This window comes from Corvus kubaryi, unplaced genomic scaffold, assembly GCF_017639235.1.
Source record: "Corvus kubaryi isolate FWS band 111438036 unplaced genomic scaffold, C.kubaryi_AGA036_p1.0 69, whole genome shotgun sequence".
NCBI lineage: Eukaryota > Metazoa > Chordata > Aves > Passeriformes > Corvidae > Corvus > Corvus kubaryi.
The window spans coordinates 2,537,825-2,552,054 of NW_024582057.1; the positions used below are offsets into that span (position 1 = coordinate 2,537,825).

The 14,230-nt window shown below is 42.3% G+C and overlaps 1 protein-coding gene across 6 annotated transcripts in view; it reads left to right on the forward strand.

Moving 5' to 3' along the window:
* Positions 1–944: 944 nt before the first annotated feature.
* KIF13A (kinesin family member 13A) overlaps positions 945–14,230 on the forward strand; it is a 104,839-nt gene continuing 91,553 nt past the window's right edge. For 5 of the 6 annotated variants that reach the window (XM_042048963.1, XM_042048966.1, XM_042048965.1 and 2 more), the window contains exons 1-2: positions 945–1,105; positions 1,332–1,422. In XM_042048963.1, coding sequence (XP_041904897.1) covers positions 1,051–1,105; positions 1,332–1,422 — 146 coding nt within the window. In that variant the 5' untranslated portion in view covers positions 945–1,050. Of the gene's footprint in view, positions 1,106–1,331; positions 1,423–14,230 lie in introns of those variants that run through there. The other variant, XM_042048967.1, reaches the window with a different exon arrangement.

The window sequence follows — 14,230 nt, forward strand, 5'->3', positions numbered from 1 at the left end:
ACTGGCCACTGGTAAATGCACACTACCCTGTCCTGCAGCGTTTGAGCTGGCACTCGTCAGTGGTGGCCCATCGCTGTCTGGAACAGCGGGACAGCGCGAGTGGTCCCGGCTCTTCGCAGGTAGCCCTTCATAGTCAAGGAGGTGACGGGCAGGCTGGAGCCCGGGCCGGGCTCCTTGCTCCATCACCTCGAGGTGCTGCACCGCTTCCAGGCCTCCACGCACGTTGCACCCAGGTAATCCATACTGTGCCAGAACCGCGCCAGGCAGGTCGTTGTTTTCTAATGGAACGTTGGGCATATTTTGTCAAAAAACATCCCCTGGCGCCAAGACATTTTTTTCCGCGGCAGATTGTGGCTTTCCCTTTCCTTGCCACAAGGCAACATGGTGTATAGTCGGGCAAGCCGGTGTCTCTGTGGTGGCGGCGTACACCTGCACGAGGCAGGTGGCTGTCGGGCAGGGCCCCCGGACGCAGCCCACTCCCGTAGCATCCCGCTCCCGCCAGCGTCGCCTTCCCGCGCAACGCGCATCCCTCCGCGCGTGCTCCCTGGGAAGCAGCGGCTGGCCGAGGATGGGCGGGGGGAGAGGGAGCCTCCCCACGCCCCCGGTGCCGAAGGCGCTCGGATGTTTCCGTCGCTTTCCGGCGGCGCCGCCACCGCCTTTCCCCGCCCTCTCGCCGCTTGCCTGGGCGCCCGCACGCCCGGCGGCGCGGCGGGAGGAGGAGGCGGCGGCGGCGGAAGATGGCGGTGGGGATTGGCAGGGAGGCGGCGGCGGCGGCAGCGGTTCTGCGAAGGAGCCCATCGGCAGCCAGCGCCGGCGCGGACCGCGGCTGAGCAAGGAGGCGGCTGGGGCTGCGCCACCACCGCCCTCCCCGGCGCCGGACCCTCCTCCTCCTCCTCTCCTTCCCTCCCTCCCTCCCTCTGTCGCCTTCCCCGCCTGCCCGGCCCTCCGCCCTCGCGCCCGGCCCGGCATGGACGCTGGTGCTCCGCCGTGTCGCTGCCGCCGCCGGCGCTGAGCGGGGCCGCCCGCCCGCCGCTCCCGGGAGCCGGGAAGATGTCGGACACCAAGGTGAAAGTTGCCGTCAGGGTCCGGCCCATGAGCAGGAGAGGTAACCGGGGTCTGGGGGCACCTCGGGGCGGGGGCGGCACCGGGGCGCGGCGTCCCCCCGCGTTCTGCCCGGGCTGGCGGGAGGACGAGCCCCCTCGCCTGCCCCCCGCCGCCCTGTCCCCTCGCTCCTGGGGGAGCCGGGGGGGGCCGAGCTGCCCCGGCGGGCCGGGAGAAGGGGGGTGCGCTCGCTCGCCTTGGCTACAGCCCCCCGCCGTGTCGCCTTGCAGAGCTGGACCTGAATACCAAGTGCATCGTGGAGATGGAAGGGAACCAGACTGTGCTTCACCCGCCGCCTTCCAACGCCAAGCAGGGAGAAAGGTAAAACCCCGAGTCGCCGTGCCCCGAGTGAAAGCCCAGCCCCGGTTCCTCCGCCTCGCTCTCGCAGACGCCTCGCCTGCCTTTGTCAGGGCAGCGGTGGGGTCCCCAGGGTGTCGCTCGGTGCTTTTCGGGGCTGCGGTGGGAGGGAGAGGGCGAGAGGCGAGAGCTGAGCAGGGCTGCTGCGTTGGGCTTGCATCCATGGGAAATAAGGATCGGTTCTTTACCTGGCTTGCTGGGGGAGTCGGAGGTACCCAATGTGGAGACAGAAGATCTCTGTTAGTCTCCCAGGTTCAGAAGTTGATTCTTGATTGACTGCTCAAAAAATAAAGTGTGGAGTAGGTAATGACTTAGACCGTGTGTGCTGTTTTCAGAAATTTCCCTTGAGTGTAGGCTGTTAACAACTTGGTGTAACCTGTGGGGGAACAAGAAACGGAATCTGATTTTTATGCTAGTGATGGATGGTTTTTTTTATATAACTTTGTTTACTAGTTTTTAACCTATTTGCATTTGAAAAGGCTGTAATTGCTAGATCCTTTATTAATTCAGTGTTGTTCTGTGAAGTAGCCTATGAGAATATGCTAAAATAATTTTGAAATCTGGCATTTAGTTGTGATGCCCCAGTAAAGAATACCCTTGGAAATATTCCAAAATACCAATGCACTAGACTGTAAAAATAGATCAGAACAGGAAAAGATTTCTTTCCTTTGAGGGAGTGTGGGGAAAGATGGGGAGGTGCAAGGGGAATAGTTATGTTGTAGTCTTATCTGCTCGGTTACCTGTTGACTGCTCAAGTTCAGTTGACCTATTAAATGCATTTAATGCCAAGGATTGAGAAATCATTTGAATGGGTATGGAGATTTTCAGCCTAGCACCTTTCTAGTACTTAAGTCTTTTTAAAAAATATTTTTGATTCAGTTCGTTAATAATTATGAAAAAAACTTCAGTGTGAGAATATTCTTTTTTTTTTTGCAAAGGCAGAGTGTCATACTTTTATTGCTTTCCAGCAAAAAAAGTTGAGACCTTTTCTGTTTTTGCATGTCTAGGGTGTGAAGGTGCTTCTCACGTTAAGCCACATACTAGAATATAGGTGTAATCACACCAATTTATTTTAAATCTAGCTGGCATTGTCTTCAGAACCATTGTTGTGGCTAAAGTGCTGGCCTGCATCTTGAAAGATCTGTGCTTGTTTCCTGCTTCTTTCGTAGATCTTTGTGTGATCTTCTATAAGTTGTGCTGTATCTCTGGGTCTTAGCATCTCATCTGTGAAATGGAAATTTTGGGGGTTTTAAAAAACTATTCTGTTTTAGAATGTATGGGGGTTTTTATCAATAAACAGGAGTTTATTGAAATGTATATATAGCTTCTATCACAACAGTGCTATAAAAAGAATAACGAACTCTTCAGAGTGAGTGGAATTGACAGGCATGAAACATAAAATACACATAGAGTTTATAAAGCAAAACCAGAATTAAGATTTAAAAATCACTATTTCAATAGACTTGAGAGACTAAGGGCCAGGTAGTTTAATGATGAGCCCGTAATGTGGGAATTTTGCTTGTGCACATTTGCCCACAGGTATTCAGTGAGACTGTGCAGTGACTGTCTTTTGAGAGCTTATGTGTCTTGTGTTTATCAGGCTTTAATATCTATAAAATATATAAATTCTCTTGGTGGTAACTGGCTTCTGTTTCTATGTCAAGAGCCTTATGGGTGAGCTGTGACGCTTGTGTGCGACCACACCGTCGGCAGCTGTGTTGGCAAGGGATAGCTGTCCTGCTTGCAGCACAGTGTGAGGCTGGAATTTGGCTGGCTGCTAACTTGTGTGTTTGAAACAACTGCCAGATGTGTTATTGGAAAGAACTGTCAGAAATACTGATCAGAAGTAGCTCTCATTAGTGCAAACAGATAGTTGGGGTGCCTGCTTAATGGCAGACCTTGCATGTAATCTGTCAAGATGCCTAATGGGCTTTTTGCGCCTCATGAACATCCTTACATTTCCTTCAGTGCTAAACTGCTGGTTTATATATTTTACTCAATATAAATAGTTTAATTTCTCATGATGAGAAATGGATTCTGTTCTTCTATGTGTACCCACCATAAAATGTCTGTATAAACTGGCTCTGAACTGCTGAGTAGCTGCTGCTTGTACTTGGATTGATGCCTTGGCAGGGTTAGAGATGTCAAACGGATTTTTGGTTTTCTTTGTGTAGCTTGTTTTTATATAGCTTAACTGGATTTTTCCTTCAGAGCAACCATGTCATTGCAAAAATGATTTAATTTGTTAGGGTGATTAATTGGTCTTTCTCTAGTCTATGCATTATTTTAATATTTTTTTTAATCTTACCTTTCCCTTTTTACATTTTATCTTTTTATATGGAAATTTCCCTTTTTCTGGCTGAATGGAAGTACAAGTTTGTGCTGCATTTTGGAATAAGTAGCCTTCTAAAGCAAATTTGGTTTCCAGGGCTGCTTTTTTAAATTCAGCTGAAGCCAAGAGACTATAGGGTGTAGGGAGTAGAATTCAGGACCATGCTCTTTATTTGCTTTGTTCTCTCAGTTATAGTTTAAAAGGTACTGACAGAATTTTCTGAAGTAAAATTAGGTAACTCTTTAATAATTATAAAATTATAAAATTTGCTCTCGGAAGAACATCCAAGGTTAGGAAAATCAGATTTTACTAGCTTTGCCTATGCTGTAAGGAGTTTTTGAATTAAATTTAAATTCAGTTGCATTATTAGTCTCTAGGCATTATTAAGTATAGTTCTGAAGGATTTTAGATGGGCAAGTAATGCTAGTTTTACAAGTGATGTAAAAGGCCTAAAATCCCAGACAGTGCTGTCATTTGTCCAACTTTCATTGTTGTATTAGAGGTAAAGTTACAACCATAAATTAGAGCAGGATTCTGACTGCTCCTCCTAACTGCTAGACCACACAGCACTCACACCGTAACAAACACAGCTACAAAATAGTAATTGTTATTAAATGCAAGTGTTCTGTCTTTTTATAAGCAGCAGGCCTGCTGTTGCCCACAGGCACATGACTTCCAGTGTTCTAAACTAATGAAGGAGGAAAACCAGAACATAGTAAAACTGAACAGTCTGAATCTGAAAGGCACAGAAAAATCTTTATCAACTGAAATAGTAGGAGACAGAGTTCAAAAAGGAACGGTTTTCATTAGCTGCTATCAGGTATAATCTCTGATGCTGGCAAAGTTTCTGGAAGTTTGTTGTTGGACTTCATACCTTTAACCCTTGTTTTGCTTATACTGGTAGCAGTAGTTTCCTTTGTATCTGTTGAAGTGTGCTTGTGGGAACTCTGATTTTTTTTTTTTTTTTTTTTTTTTTGGTCTTCAACCTGAATTTCCTTTCTCAAAGTACTCTCTCTCTTCACAGAAAAAAAACCCCTATTCTAACTTACAGTCTTTCAGAAATGGTTATTGTGTTTCAAAGTCAATTGAATCCTTCTGTCCTGCTATAAATGCTTGTATTTGGTTGTTGGCAACAAGGTGCCATATTAAAATGTAACTATAAGATAATTAGAGTATAGAGTCACAGACAATCTTGCAAAATGAATAATTTTTTACAATGGAGATTTCACATCTCTATGTCTACTAAAGACCTGACTTTACATTATGGATGTTATTTTTCAGTAGGACAAATGAGGTCTTGCTGCATTGGTTCCTCCTCTGTTTCTGATTGTTAAAATATGCTTTCCTTCTTTCCTTCCTTCCTTTCCTTTCAGCTACCCTTTTTAACACATAGGATCTGACAAGTTTTGTTTTGGCTCCCTGATAACAGTTCTTCATGACATGATTTTTCCTTTAGTAAGCAAAATATTTGTCTTGACAGAAATAAACAAGGAACCATGGAGACCCTAGAACTGAAATGCTATTTCATCTGTAGTTTTAACTGAAACACAAATTCATTTATTGGGCAATTCATTCCATTAGAGCACAGTAGCCTGTTGCAAACTTTGCCTTAATAAAAATCTCAGAGCAGAAAATAAGAAAGAAGTCTTCAGATTGTAGAGCTGAACTCAAAATCTCACTTTTTTCTGAAAGTGTCTGTCTTGCCTGTCTTAACTCTTTAAAAAAACCCCAGCATATTATGACTTGTTTGTTCTGTCCTCTTCCATCCTCATTTTGATAAAACAAGTAGCACCAAATCCCAATTCTACTTAAAAAAAACCTCTTCTTATAGTGCTAAATTATTAAAGATTCCAGAATATATGGGGGCTTTTTTTGTTGTTTGTTTTTGGGGTTTTTTTTTTGCATAGGTTTAAGCTCTTTAATAAAATAAATAGCTGGGAACAGATGTGTGTGCCTATCTAGTTTTTGTAGGTCATAATAGTTTCAAAGATTAATATCTGAAGCACAGATTTCATCCCTAGGCAGCTTGTCCTAAAACTCTTGTTTCCAGAAAACAGCTGTTGCTCCTTCTGCTTTGGAGAAAACATAGTTTTGGATGGTCTTTAGTACACGGTCCTTCCCTTGGTGGTTGCGGTACTTCATCATTTTTGGTACATTGCTTTGAGTAGCATCAGAGATGAGAGAAGAGCATGGTTGGAGGCCTTTGTGATAATGGTAATTTTTTCAAACTGAAACTTCTGGAAGCTGAAGCAGGACAGCCGCTAATTGGTTCAGTATCTGAAGGAATGACTGACAAGATCACGTCTTTGATGTGTGAACTTCAAATTATCACCTGTCAGAGGTGGATCATAAAATAGTAGAATGCGGCAACTTTTATCTTTGCGGGAAGTTGTAAAAGTAATCTGACTTTGACCTGTCTAACTTTCCTGTTAGACATCAGTGTTCAGGATGTGAACTGTTAGCTTTGAACCTTGGCAGAGGAGATGGATTTGAATTATGAAATGTGTAATTGGAAAATGTAATTTTGGGACCTACTTTTGCATTGCTCTAATCCATTCATGCCTCAGATGTGACACTAGATGCAGTTCCTTGAAACTGTTGTTCTAAAATTCCATGTAATTTGGAGCACAAAACACGAACTTGTAGTCCAAAATACTGTGTGACATGGTTCTTGGTTCTTCATGAGGTGACCTGAACTGTGAGTAAATGCAACATCCATTATTTTACCATGCTTGCAAAATCCAGACTGCTGTTAGGACCTTGTGATTCGGTCTTTAAATGTGATTGCTAGAGGAAACTACTGTTGGAGGCTGTTGGGATTCTGGGTAAGCAGCCTGTAGTACTTAGCTGGCAAAATTTCAGAACAAAAATAGATAAAGTGTTTGAGGAGAAGGAAAACTGTTCTTAGAATGACCATGTTTAGGCAATCATTGCTTTGTAGCCATTCTCTGCTTTTGGACTACTGAGTGTTATGTTCAAATATTTCTGAGTTGAACACAGTCAAATGAGATTTAGCTTCAAACCTGTCCAATTTTTCTGTTTTGCCATGTTGGAAGAACCTAAGTTGTGGGATATGAAAATATGTGTAAAAAGGTCAGTAGACCGTTAGATATGCTTAGTTTCTGTGTTTAGAAGGTACAGGTACGTATGCACATGTTTATTTCTGCAGCCAGGGGTGGTTTTGAGCTCTGGATTACTAGTCAATACACCTTGAATGTGTTGTCTATTGAAATGAATTACGAATTTTAAAAAATTGTAGCTCTCTTAAAATGGAGATTTTTTTTTTGTCCTTTTTTTGGGGGATGTCAGGACTAAAGGAAAAGTTTTATTTGCACCTCCTTATCACCTTAGTGTAGAGACAGCTGTCTTGTTTTGAAAACAAGATTCTCTGCTCTGTTGTGCATCTAGTAGGTTTATTAAATGTGCACGTGGTAAGACTTCTAATTTGCTGTTACTTTAATAGTTAAAAAACTTAGAGTTAAGTGATGCTTGTAAACATATTGTGACCCAGGTGTGGGTTAGATTGAAGATACTTCAGGAAGTGCTTAAGAAGTCCTTAAGAAGTCCTGGTGCTGCAGAACCTGAGCTCAGGGAGCAGCAGTGCACACCAGCTGCCCTTCTGTGCAGGTCTGTGTGCCGAGCAGAGCTGGGGTGTGAATCTTGGCGCAAAATTTCAGGGACCAAGCGAATCCATTCTTGGTCTGATCAGGCCTGCAGGGCAGCATATGCAGGCAGGCAGCTGCTGTTCAGGCATTCAACATGGTGGTACTTCTACTAATAAGATTACAGCTAAATCTTTAAATTGACGAATGCACTTGTTGCTATTGTTTGAGACTTAATCAGATTTGAGCTCCTCTGTTCCTCTGGTGCAGACTGAGTAGTGGTGGCTGCCTCTGGTTGCGCTGCCAGTGTTCCCTGGATGGACAGACTGTCCTTAATGATGGGAAAGTAGTGCAGTGCCTTTGCTTATTTGGTCCGCCCTGGGCATGGTTTGAATCTATTAATGGAAACAATTACTGCCCACTGTAGCGAGATGCCAACTGCTGCAGCAGTGCTGTGCAGATGCTGTTGCTTAACTGAGTAATTTCTCTGGTTGTTTGGTATTTTGGGAGAATGTCTGTTACTGATGGTAGAGTGGAGAAGGCTCTTTAAGGAAGTGTGAAAGTGTTGGCTGGAGACAGTGAGTACAGCCGACAACGAAAAGGCCCATGCTGTGCAATGATGTGCACCACACAGGACTCAACTCTTGAGTTAACTTATGACCCAAAGCACCAAATTAACTAAAACAGTTGTGTCCTTGCCTGGAAGTAGTGTTGCTGTGTGTTACCAGAGACAGTACAAGGTCCATAGGCTCATCTAGCTAGTACCTGACTTCGTAGGTTGATCCAAAATTGGTCATCAGAGTTCAAGGTTTGAGGGAGCTTGGGGTGATTGTATGTGTCTTTGTGATTCTTATGTGTGAAGCTTGATGTGGGTGTTTGCTGGGGCGTGATGGAGGAGCTCAGTTAGTTATCTTAGAATATGAAGGTCAAACAGAAAAATGCCTTGCTGACGGGAGTTGAAAATCGATGACTTGAGCTCAAGATATCCATGTTGGTGAAGAGCAGGAGTTACACAAGCTGTTTTCAATGCCAGAGGAGAGTGTCCCTTTATGTAATTTCTCATTTTGGGTGAAAAGTGAGTAAGTGGCTTTCTAATGCTGTTGTGCTTGGTTAGTGTTATTGTCTGTAATTCTGGCCTTTATTTTTGATAGTTGCCTTCTAATATAAAAATAATGGTTTAAAAACCCACCTGCCAGCCATCAAAACATTTATAAACTCATAACCATATCCTAAGCTAGTATATTCTTTAGTAATCAGCCATACCCTTAATTTGGCATTCTGTTACATCCTAAATAGAGACATTCTCAAGCACGTACATGCTTACCAAATATTCCTACATCACCTTTGGATGATCTGAAGCTAGTGGCTTGTAAGGTGAAACTTTTTCAAGAGGAGGTAATTTGAATGTTCTGTATCATTTCACTTGGATCACTACAGGGAAATCTGTGTAGTCCCCTCATGAAGCCCCTAATGAAGTCCCTAATGGCTTATCATCCTGTAGTGACATATTTGTTATTTAAGTGTTATAACTCATGGCAGAAATTTATACTGCAACTACTGTTTTGACAGATTAAGCCATGAATTTGTTTTGGTGCTTATTAATGGTACAGTGCTTGTTTTGAGGTACATCAGTCAGCACAGCAGAAGAAAGGTGTGCCTGAAACATTTCTGGGTGCTTGTGTTAGTGCATGGTAACTAGCATGGTTAATGATGATGCTGCAAATGGGTGCAGAGAGGCTCACTGTGGACTAGCAACAGGTCCTGCACTTACCTGTTTCTTAAAAACTAGTCTCTACTAAGCCTGTGCTGCTGCCTCTTCATGTTCAGTAACAGCATAGACAGCAGGCTAGTACTGACTGACTTGGAGATTCATGGTGTCACCGCATCTTCTTTTTGCACTGTGTATGTATATTCCAAGAATTTTAAGCATTTCATAAACATGAATCAAAGCAGCTGCTGTGGCTGGAATGGCATGCTTATCTCTGCATGTACTTAGGAAGTACTGTTCCATATGTTTAAAAAAGTGCCAGGGTGCATTGTGAACTGTAAACTTTCTATAAAGTAACTTGATGCTTTGTTTTAAAAACACTTTGCTGAAAATGTCAACACTTGAATATTTTCCTCTGAAATTTTTTTGTATTAGAGAATATTTTAGGCTTACAAATGCAATGAAAAAAATACACATCATATTTTATTTATTGAGCTTACATTTTCTTAATTTATTCCACAGTCTCTTTTTAAACATAAGTGTCAATCCCAAGTAAATAGTGTACAAAAGCCTCTAGTCAAGAATAAATTTTCTTCTAGTGTAAGGCTTCAAAATTCTGAATCTGTCGAGCTTCTGCAAAAATTTTTCTAGTGTTAAATGCTAGTATGTGGAGCTGTCTGTTTTGCTTAATAATTCTTACATGATGACAAGGAACAGCAGATCTTAGATAAGAAACTGGAGGATTTGATACTTCTTCTCATGTGGTTTCCACTTTCTGTCTGACTTAATGATTAAAATCATGTCCAGTGTAGCTGAGGTGTCCTTTCACAAACTTGATTCTTTCAGAGTTGAAGCAAAAAGGATCATGTGAGGTGGAAGGGGTAATTTATCTGCCAAACAAATTGACTTGTATGGTTACTGGCACTTCAGAGTTCTTATTCTTGTTGAATATTTACTTTAAGTTCAGTTTTACTTTTTGATTCAAAAGCCCAGGCTTGTTTTACAGTTGATAAGCTTTAGCAAAAGGTAAATCAACAGAGCATTCCCGTGGAGGCACAGAGCTGGTGGAGGTCTTCTTGTGGTGAAGCTGCTTTATGGCCCTGAATGAGTGGCGTGTCCTAGTCTGGTTTGGAAGGTTTCTTTGTCAGCATCTGTCAGTGTGAGTTTTTTAGATATGCAGTGGGATGTGAGTCTGCAGGGCTCCAGACTTGTTTTGGCTCAGTAGTGCCACCTCCCTGAATGATGCAAGTTCTAAACATTTTGATGGGTTTTGGTGTTTTTTTCCTTCCTGTCATACTGTGTCGTCATTCTCTATTTTGAGATAGTTCTCAATTTCTTTTAGACTTCAGATATGCTCTCAGAGAATTTTATCTAGCGAAACCAGACTGAAATAAAATTGGCCATTTGGTAAAACAGACAAATGTTCATTTTTTCACTGTATGTAGCTGAACACATTAATACATTACTTATGTATCCTCTGAATGCTCAGCAACAAGTAGTTGAGTTTGAATATATTTTCTTTGAAGAGAACTGTGCAGCTATGTAAGGGAGTAAGAGCAGAATGTATTTGCAGACCTCCTGCACTTTGCTGTTTTGTTACATTGAGACAAAAATGGGGTTCTGGAAGTTTTGTTCTAAGTGTGTAATGGAACAGCATCCCAGCAGTCATGTTTTGCTGTTTTGGAGCTTCTTCCTGGGTCACAGCAGATATGCTATTCTGAAACAAGCTCTCTGGAAGGCAAGCTAATACTTTCCATAGTGCCCGTTACATTTAAAAAGAAGGAACTTTTGAATAGTTCTAATTCTTCCTTAGTTCTCTAATAGTTCTAAATCTAATCCTTGTACCTGCATTTTTGATAGGAGTGCCCTTGAGAAATGCTGCTTCAGTGTCTGCAGAGAAACTGACACATAAGGTAACCCAAGAGATGGCTTGTTAATGGATTTGCTGCTGATGTGGTGGAATATAGGGAAAGGATACTTGGGAACCAGGACAGTGAAAGGCAAAAGAGAGGTGAAGAAATGTTCACCCAACAACATGATGACTCTCCTTAAAGTATATGTTGGAGAAAATCAACCTCTCCCACATCCCCCCCCTCCCCCTCCCCAAAAAAAGCTTCTTTTCATCCTCCTGAAAAACTGGCATTCTCTGGGATGGTACTAGTCTTCATGGGTGTTCTGGTTGAGATCCAAGTTGAAAACAAAAAGGAAAATCAGTTACTGTAAACAGACCATTGAACACTGGACAGCTTGCTCTGTAGCTCCCTTCTCGAGAGCTTCCAAGTCCTTAGAATGTTTATTGTTTGAGGTGTTTATAACATTGTAGCTAAGTTCATGGCATGTTTTATAGCATGGTTGTAACCCATATTTTAACACTGAATTTTTACTGTTTATTACATTAACTGTCATGAATGAGAGCCTTTGTAAATTGACTGTGAAATAATCTAGTGGGAAACAACTTGTGTGTCCATCAAAAGGATGATGAAAGTGTGTTTGAAGATGGAGCATTTAAGTGTTCTCCTAAGGTCCCTTTCAGTGGAACAGTAACTTGAATCTTTTACTAAATCTAGTAGATGTTCTGTGTCTCTTAGCATTGCAGTTCCATGATTGGATTCCTCTTCACTGTCAGAATTGCTGGGTACTGAAGGAGGGAGATGTTTGTCTTCCCCATGGTGAAAGTTAGAAGTTAGCTCTTGTCAGTTCTATTTTCAAGTTCTCAGCAGGGTGTGGTGGACGAGTACTGAACCTGGATAGACATCAGTCTAATCTCTCCTCTATTTACTCCTTGGGGCCAGCTGCATCCTCTCAAGTAGTTTTTGAAGTTTCAGCTTTGCAGACGTGAATGTGACAGCGGCACTCTTTTTGTCAGAAATGCTAATGATGTGCAAGCTTTCTGTCATTGCTACCATCTACCCTCACAGATAAAAGTTTTGTGTGTACTCCAAGGAATGCATTGTACCTCTGTTCGGACTTTCAGGATGTCCTCTTGCAACTTTGGGCTAGTTTAAACCCAGAAATGCAGCTTGGCAATGTTGAGTGGGCTGAATGCCCTTAGTGTTTTGCAACACGTGTGTTTTCTGAGTTATGGTTCTTCTGGTGTGCGGTCTGACCTGTACTGTTGGTTACTATTTCCGAATTTCTTACCTAAATGAGGAACAAATCCATGGCTCCTGTGCAAGATAGATCAAACAGACTTTGAAAACATTCTTGTACACGCATGACCAAGGTGTAAAACTAGTTTTATTAAAATCTTGCCAAGCCAAATTGATCTTAATCTGTCATCCTTTGTCAAGAAGGTTGTTGTAGAATGACTTCTGAAGGATCTCATGGTTCAAATGTTTTTCTCAAGGTATTGGCATCTTCATCATGGTTCAAAAAAGAGAGACAAGTGAGCTTGCCTTTGCTCAGATGGAAAAGGGAAAGTAAATGCTGGGTCTTTGTGGACTTTGAAATGGGATGTTATAAAATGGAATTGCAGAACTGAATTTTGAGTGAGGAATTTTTCATTAGCAGTGTGTACCAAGGGATGGAAATAGAAATACTGACAACAAGCAGTTGTTGTGTAGGAAAAGAAAACTAAAACCAGCTAACTTCATTAATTTCAAGAAACATTTGGATGTGGTAAGAGTCTGACAGTCTGTTGACTAGTAGACGTAAGGAACAATGTCAGAGTTCAGCAAGCTCAAAGTGTTTGATTTGACTAGGAAACTTGCATTTTTTTCCAAGTCATGGTGGAAATACTTTGTATTTGAAATACTTTTGCAATTATTGTTCTACTTTGCATTCAAAATAGAAGAAAAGTTATAGATTCCCTGCAGAACTTTTCCTCTTAACAGAAGGAGCAAAGGCTGCTTTGTGTTGGTGTCCTGTGGCATTTTTGGTTGGGGTGGGTTTTTTTGTAGTTTTTTCTCCTAAAGTACTGTTAATCTAATAGTATTTGAAATGGGATATCTGCCCTAGCTGCAGCTTCTCTTGTAGCATGCTTTATTAGTTTCATGTCTCAGTTTGCAGGTGTAGTAGATGACAATAAATTAAGCTGGTATGGAATTAATAATCAAACAACATGTCTTAGCCATTTTTTTGAGTAGAATGGCTATTTAGGCAAAAAAAGGAAACAGCTGACTCCTTATTACATTGAAAATTGAGATCTGAGGGTTGCTCTGACTTAAAATATTAGTGATGATGGTCGAAATGGGAAAACTACACTGAAGAATCAGTGTGATAAACTTTTAAAATAATTTTAGAATTAATGCTGTGTTTGTCAAACCTGAGTTTTGTTTGCAGTATTGCTCCTCACCTACTTTGCTCCTTCACATTCTTATCTTAGTGTTATTAACCCAGAACTGTTGACCTCATTAATGCTGCTCCCTAATTAATGTAATGCTTATCAGTTCAGAACCTATGTGCCCTTTCATATGACTTTTCAGGGTGTTTCGGACCAACCTACTTGCTCAGAGTCTTTCTTGTTCCTTAATATATGGCTTCTCATTCTCTTCTAAGGATTTTTGTCAACTTTTTGAGAGACCACATGTAATTCTGCTTTAGTTCTTCTTGTTTTGTGTAATGCTATTCACTATGCAGGCAGATCCCTGAGGAGATCATTTAGGCCGTGGGTTATTTATGGCAGAGATAATTAGCTGAGTTGCAGCTCCTGAAACAGAAGAATTGCAGCTTGGTGTCGTGGAAGCTGATAAGCTTTGTGGGGCCTCACGTCCTCCCGTGCAGAGTCAGACCGAGAGACTGAGTGCTGGACTCCCACAGTCTGTGTGTCTAGCAAAGCTTCATTAGCCTGTGCTGCCCATGCTGTTCCTGGTGTTTGTGGCAGTGTTGGAGTCAAGAGCAGTGCCAGGGACAGGAAAGGGCAGCAGGTGGGTGGGTGTAGGCCTCCACTACTGCTCTCCTAGTTCACATGCAGTGCAGGATGAGCATGTGTTCAGGTAATGAGGCAAAGCTGATGGGGGTCCCTAAAACTCAGGTGTGAGGACTGGCTATATAGAGATAACTAATGGACACCATGGGGTTGATTCGGTGTTTGGGAATACCTGCCACATGTTTCTGAGGGTACACTCTGTTATCTGAGATTTTCTGTTGTCCATAGTGGTTCAGCCTACTCCCATCTTGAGTAATAGAACT